This window comes from Suricata suricatta, chromosome 12, assembly GCF_006229205.1.
Source record: "Suricata suricatta isolate VVHF042 chromosome 12, meerkat_22Aug2017_6uvM2_HiC, whole genome shotgun sequence".
Classification (NCBI taxonomy): domain Eukaryota; kingdom Metazoa; phylum Chordata; class Mammalia; order Carnivora; family Herpestidae; genus Suricata; species Suricata suricatta.
In genome coordinates, this window is record NC_043711.1 from 76,070,244 (window position 1) to 76,077,266 (window position 7,023).

The following is a 7,023-nucleotide window of genomic DNA, read 5'->3' on the forward strand; positions in this document are numbered from 1 at the left end:
GAAGTAACTTTCTTGGAAAGATCACTCAACTGAGTGGGCCCTATGCCATCCCCACAGGGGACAAACCACAGGAGAACAAAGATCAAGAACCGGCAGGGTGAGTGGCCTAGTGGAACGAGCCTACCATCACTGGCACTGTGCCACCACGCGACAAGGCTTGGAAGGCAACAACCCTGCCCAATGTCAGGAACAAATTCGTATTTTTCCAAGAAGACCCTGGCAAAAATACCAATCAAGAGTCAGGGGTCTCTGAGTCTCTTTCACAAACCAGAGGCAGTACAGCACATGAAAAGCTGTGCTTTCTCACATCTAGCAGCCTCCAGCACGGGTCAGGAAAGTCAAGGAGGCTGTCACAGCACAAGGGACAAGAAGCTATGTGCAGCAGAGTTACTCTGCAAGTCTGCAGGCAAGTTCAACATACCCCACGTACGTGGATCCTAGACCAGATGAAGAGCCACAAATCAGAAACACAGTAGTCCCCTAGTCCGCAGTTTTGCTTTCCGAGGTCCCAGTTACCCACAGTCAACAGGGGTCTGGAAGCAGGTCAACAGTGGCCAACCGCTAAGTCACAACGCCTACATCATCCCCCTCACTTCGTCTCACCACGCAGACATTTTATCATCTCGCATCATCACGAGAAGGGCAAGTAAAGAACAGTATTTTAAGAGACAACACACATAACTTTTATTATAGGATATGGTTATAATTATCCTTTAAATTTTTTAAAAATGTTTTATTTATTTTTGAGACAGAGACAGAGCATGAGCGGGGAGGGGCAGTGAGAGAGGGAGACACAGACTCTGAGGCAGGCTCCAGGCTCTGAGCTGTCAGCACAGAGCCCGATGCGGGGCTCAAACCCACGAACATGAGATCATGACCTGAGCTGAAGTCAGAGGCTTAACCGACTGAGCCACCCAGGCGCCCCATAATTATCCTATTTTAATACAGTTGTTAATCTCTTACTGCACCTAATGTACAAATCAGGCTTCATCACAGGTAAGTACGTATAGGAAAAAACACAGTATATATAGTTTGGTACTATCTGCAGTTGTGGGCGTCCACTAAGGTCCTGAAACCTATCCCCTGCAGATGGGGGCTCACATTCTTTCAAACAGTTTAAAGGACAATTATTTGCATTCTTTTGCAACTGTGAAATTAGTTACAAAATTCATTTTGGGGCAAAGCTAGATTTCTCCAAATATTTGGAGCCCAAATTGGTATAAAATCCTGAACACAGACACCAGCCCTCCCTCAGAGCTAACAGAGACGGTATACAGCAGACACTGGATTCGGTGAATGTTCTAAGGAGAAGGTATGTTGAATACTGAGTGACTGATCCCTGCTGGAACAAACTGTTGGGATACTACGAGTCATCATCACCCGGAGAGCAGCCTCACGCAGCTCAGAGTGAGAAGCCCACACCACGCTGGGAGGTCGTTCCAAGGACACCCAAATGGCTGCCCCCGAAGATGAGCTTCAACGTGTATAAATCATCAGTCATCCAGAAACTGGGAACATGGGATCTAATCAACTTTTTCTGCCAATGTTTTCCCTTCAGAATCTCCACATTTATTGAGAATTTGCCTACACACACACTGAAAGATTTTGCTATTTTTCTGATTTTTATAGCCACGAAAGAAAAACAGGTGATATCTGGACACATTTTATATCAAAGTCAATTAGTACAGGAGCTTTTAAAGTCTGTAAATTAAGTCTATACCCCTGAAGGCAGCATTATACAACATAATGAGAAAAAAAACAGCAATTAGAAAAACCTTCATACTCTATGACCCGTTCTGACTCTAACGAGCTGTGTGACCTTGAGCAAGTAAACCCTAGGGGATATGGTATCCTCTTGTATCATATAATGACCCCTAAGGCGCTAGTTCTAATACTCAATGGGAATAATTTAACTTTCTTAAAAGATATAAATTCTTCTAATGAAATATCACAAATGTGTGCAAACACAAAACATTTCAAACAAAATTCACTTTTTAAAAAAAAGATGTTAAGTAAATGTCTACACCAAGAGTGGGACTCAAATTTAACAACCCTGAGATCAAGAGTTGCATGCTCTACCTACTGAGCCAGCCAGGTGCCCCAAAATTAGCTTTTTAAAAAAATTAATTTTAAAGCTTTTAAAATTACAGTTTGATCAACATAAATAAGAAACCTAAAATGGCAGGTTATGTGACAAATCTTGCAGCTTCTCTCCCTGTTTAAGAACATGGTCGGGGCGCCTGGGTGACTTAGTTGGGCTCAGGTCATGATCTCACGGTTCGTGGGTTCAAGCCCTGAGTCAGGCTCTGTGCTGACAGCTAGCTCAAAGCCTGGAGCCTGCTTCTGATTCTGTGTGTCCCTCTCTCTCTCTCTCTGCCCCTCCCCTGCTCATGATCTGTCTCTCTCTGTCTCTCAAAAATAAATAAATGTTAAAAAAAATTTAAAACAAAACAAAACAAAAAAAGAACACAGTCAAGGTTTACTGATTTTTCAATACTGAAGTATTTCTCAACGTTAAAAAATAAAGTTGAAATATAGCATTTCTCCTACACCTGTAATTTCTGTTTCAGAAATTTACTCTTAAAAATCAGAAAAACAGGGGCACCTGCATGCCAGTTAAGCATCTGACTCCTGATTTCAGCTCAGTTCGTGCTCTCACAGTTTGTGGGATGGAGCCCAGTATTTGGCTCAGTGCTGACAGTGCAGAGCCTGCTTAGGATTCTGTCTACCCCTCCTTCCTTCACCAGCCCCCCTCCCCCGACTTGAGGGCTCTCTCCCTCTCAGAATAAACAAATAAACATTTTTTATATATCAGAAAAAATGTTTAATTACTAACCACTGTCCTAAAATACATCATAGCCAGGGCAGTAAAGGGAAGATAACTGCATATAGTGACGCTGCTTCTACAGCCTGCGATTCTGAGCACTGAAAAACTCAGCAAGAAAATGAAGTCGAAAGATATGTCACGGAAGACAAAGCTCTGTCTGTAACACTTTCCTGAAAAAATGATGAATAGGGAAAGACTACTCCAAACACTCAAAACTTGATGATTTAATTATCTTACAAGAGTGGAAGGTGAATACTATTTTTTCTATAAAACTGTCTTTCAGCCAGAGACATTAGCTAACCCATTGTCACAATGTGACAATTTCTACCCTACCGATATAACATGCATATTCATTTAATCCACAGGAATATCCTGTGAAGCACATGCTAATTTTATCACCCCCATTTTAGGGACGGACAAACTGAGGCCTTCATACAAGTTTCTTGGTCGAAGTCACACTGCTGGTAAGTGGCACAGCCCCTTCCTAAATGATGTCACTATTTCCTCCCCATGCTGTTTTCATCCATCTACAAAGGAAGCTTTGAAACAAGCTCTAATTTAAGTAGCACTCTAGCACCTAAATACAGCACTCTAACCTTCAAAACAAAGTCTCCCGAAATGTCAACCCAAACATAAATGTTCAGATGCCAATCTTTTGGCCCATGTTTCATCCTTTTCTTTTCTAACCTCCGTTGGAAAAACATGGTTGGGCAGAAAGAAGATCGTTCCCAAAGCTTAAATTCCAAGTTGCTTAAATTTGGCAACAATACTGTGCTTTTGGGACTTTAAAATTATAAGCACGGTTCCCAGAGGAAAACATTTCCTTTATTAGCAATTGGCTTTGAAAATTCCATTCTAGGATGCTAAATATAACAAAATACCTTCTGACTTCTAATAAACACATTCTCCAGGCTATTTTGAAACTAATGATTCCTTATTTACAAAACAATTTTGCCACAACCGTTGAGCAACTGGTTTACTTTTTTATTTATTTATTTTTTAATGTTTTTTACTTATTTCTGAGAGACAGAGAGACAGTGAGAGCAGGGAGGGTCAGAGAGAGAGGGAGAGAGAGGAGACACAGAATTCGAAAGTTCCAGGCTCTGAGCTAGCTGTCAGCAGAGAGCCCAATGCGGGGCTCGAACCCACAAACTGTGAGATCATGAACCCGAGCCGAAGCCAGACGCTTAACCGACTGAGCCACCCAGGCGCCCTGCAACTGGAACGTTTTAAAGAGTGTTTTAAATTTGTTCCAGTTCTTTTAATGAATTGACCTGATATTATTTTCTGAATTCTTCTACTATGAACAAAGTCCTCATTTCACAATTCATTTCTTTTAAAGAGATATACTTGTTTTATTACTTCTATTTTTGTTTTAACACAAGAATATCAGCAAAGCCAGAGTCATGGACATAGGCTTTTCAAACTCTGAAATACAGTAAATACTAGTAAAGACTCTACTATATGCATTCATCAAAGGCAAAGAAAGCCTTTCACAGTTGTTAAGATTATTATTATTAAAAATACCATACATGATAGCTCAGAAATACTGAGTGATGGGGCAGGAGCCGAGTGCCTTGTTCCGGGCTAATGGACTACATCGATCAGCTTTTAACTGAATGCAGTAGCTTCTGTGATTTAGGGAACAAGCACTTAGTGGAGCTCACAACCCCAGGCATTCTGTCACTGTATAAGTGGCTTAAGTGCAGCTGTGAAAATTTAAGGCACCTTTAGCTGGACAGCTCCTCATGTCCTCCCTACCTAAAAACAGGAAGGAGAAAGAAATTAAGACTCAACTGGCACTTTTTCTCTGGGTGATGGACCCAAGGAGTTGGGTGGGGAGGCTAAAAACTTTCACCTCATAATCCCATGGGTTGTGTGTGTGTGTGTGTGTGTGTGTGTGTGGTTTTGTTTTCACCAGTAAGTACGTCTAAGTAAGTACAAACAGCTTTTCAAAAAATATAGCCACTATCACGCCTTTTTAGCTCCCTCTTCCCACCTTTTAGGCCACAAAGTCCCATTAACATGAGATCTGATCTCTCACCCTTAAACAGGGCTACACAACCTCCAAACATCTGAATGCTCACCAACTACGTGCAGGGTAGCACACAGTTCTTTTAGGCCCATCCAGAATATTTAATGGGAAGATAAAGAGATTTCAAAGTGCCGTCTCTCCTCAACTTCTGCTGAAGCCTGAAATTTTCTCCAAAATTTCTCCTTGGATGATCCATTGTCAAGAACAAAAAAACATGTGTAACACCCTATTACCTTTCGCCAAAAACACTGCTCCAAGTATAACTGCTCTGCTGACACCCTGTCACCAAATCTTGTTTTTTCTTCCTTCCTGGGGTCGCCCTAATGTCCCATTCCTCCAGTTATCATACAAGCTACTTGCATAAGTAGGTGCCCTGGGCCTGCTGTAGGGCAACAAAGGCCAACAGGGATTGACGGGAACTGCTGTTCCTTAGCTCCAGCCCGACGTTAATGGCAGATCTTCTAATTCTCCACATCGGCCCGAAATTCGGACCGTTGGGAGAAACCTTCTGGTTTTTAAAATAGCATGTGAACCAAAGAAAACATGTGCAGGTCACCCATTGGCAACCTCCAAGTTAACCAGGGTCTTCGATTCGGGCCCAGGCTCCCTCGGTCCATTCTACACATCACTGCCCCATCAATTTACCAAAAACACTGCTGAAGCTCCAAACACTACCGCGAAGTCGCAGTCCTTGGGCTGTCATTCCACCTCCACAGAACAAACCACTCTCCACCTTCCTCAACTCCCCTAACACAAGTCTTGCACTTCAGTGGGAGGTGTCTACTCCCCTCATCCCTCAGCCCCCAACCAGCTGCATCCCCACCAAGATGGCCTCTTTTTTACCTTCCTGCTCTACCCCATCATTGCGCACCCTTGAAGCAGAGAAGATATATGGGGAGTATACCTTCCATCACCTGCTGACAACGTAAGTTAAGAGACGCCTCTGCTTAACTTAAAGCCACGGGATTCAACTTTCAAGAAAGGGTTTAAATCTCCTAAGAAGGAAAGCCCATGGCCTTGTCCTGATAGCCGCCTCCTGCCCAAATAACATTTTAAAGGAGAGCAAAGAGCCATAGATGGGCTCAGAGGAGCTCCTGCCAAAGGCTTTGCGGAGTCTCGACGTCTCCACACCAGAAAGGCCTCGGGGAGGTGAGAGACTGGAGGGGGGACCCCAACCAACCCTGCGAGGAAGGTGGCCGCGTGCAACCTCCCGCGCGCTCCCTCCGGCGCCCCGGTGATGCCACCCCCAACCCAGATCCCGGGGCCCGGACCTTCCGCCCCCTGATGCGCGCTCCGCCGGGGCTCCCACCCAAAGACCCTATGCGCTACCCAGGCCCGGGGCCGCCGTCGGCCGCGACAAAGGGTCATAGAGCGAGACGACCCCTCAGCGCGCCACCACCCCCCCTGCCGCGGACCTCCGGGGGACGCCGCTGCCCAGCCGCGCCCACTTCCGACGCCACCGCTACCTTATCCTCTGGCGGTGCGTCCGGTTCGCGGACCGCTCTCTGCCTCAGCTCGGTCATGCTTAGAGACCCCGGCGCGACGTAGTGGCAGGCGAGCAGCGCAGCCGCCGGAGCGGGCAGAACACTGCGGGCGCGCGCGGACTCGCTGGGCCGGCCCCGCCCCGCCTGAGCCGCTGGCTGGACCCACCGCAGCCCGGCTGCCAGCCGTGGAACTCGGCCCCGCCCAGGGCCGCCGCCGCCCTTTCACCCGGGCGAAGCACCGTCTGCCTGCTCCAGCCCCCGCCAGCTAACTCCTCTCGGGAGGAGGGCCCTGGAGCGAGCGCGCACGCGCATCGCCGCCATCACGGCCCCAGAGACCCACCAATGGCGCGAATCCGTCAGGGAGGAGGGGCGGTAGGGGCGGGGCGGAGTGGAGCGGAGAGGCGTGCATTGGACAAGCAACGTGAGGAGGCGGAGAAAGGCGTGTGTTTTCGAAGGAGACTGGCCAATGGGAGCTCGGGCCTGACCTTGGTCGGCTGGCCCTGGCGCCCACGGTCCTAAAGGTAAAACTGGTAGCCGGAGGCAGAGGCGAGAGCCTCGAGGTTGAGGTCCGGGTGGAGTTTACGGGTCTCGGCTTCGTTGCCTCCCTCACACATATAAGCAGACACTTGTTAGGCCCTAAGTGGAAAAGCCTGCAGCTCATCTGTGTAGGAGAGACT

General features: G+C 46.8%; 1 protein-coding gene across 1 annotated transcript in view; it reads right to left on the reverse strand.

Annotated features, from left to right (window-relative positions):
* Window positions 1-6,630, reverse strand: part of CDS2 (CDP-diacylglycerol synthase 2) — a 53,953-nt gene extending 47,323 nt beyond the window's left edge. Inside the window, exon 1 of the mRNA XM_029916308.1 lies at window positions 6,329-6,630. Within this exon, the coding sequence (XP_029772168.1) occupies window positions 6,329-6,385 (57 nt within the window). The 5' untranslated portion in view covers window positions 6,386-6,630. The remainder of the gene's footprint in view (window positions 1-6,328) is intronic.
* Between the last annotated feature and the right edge of the window lie 393 nt (window positions 6,631-7,023).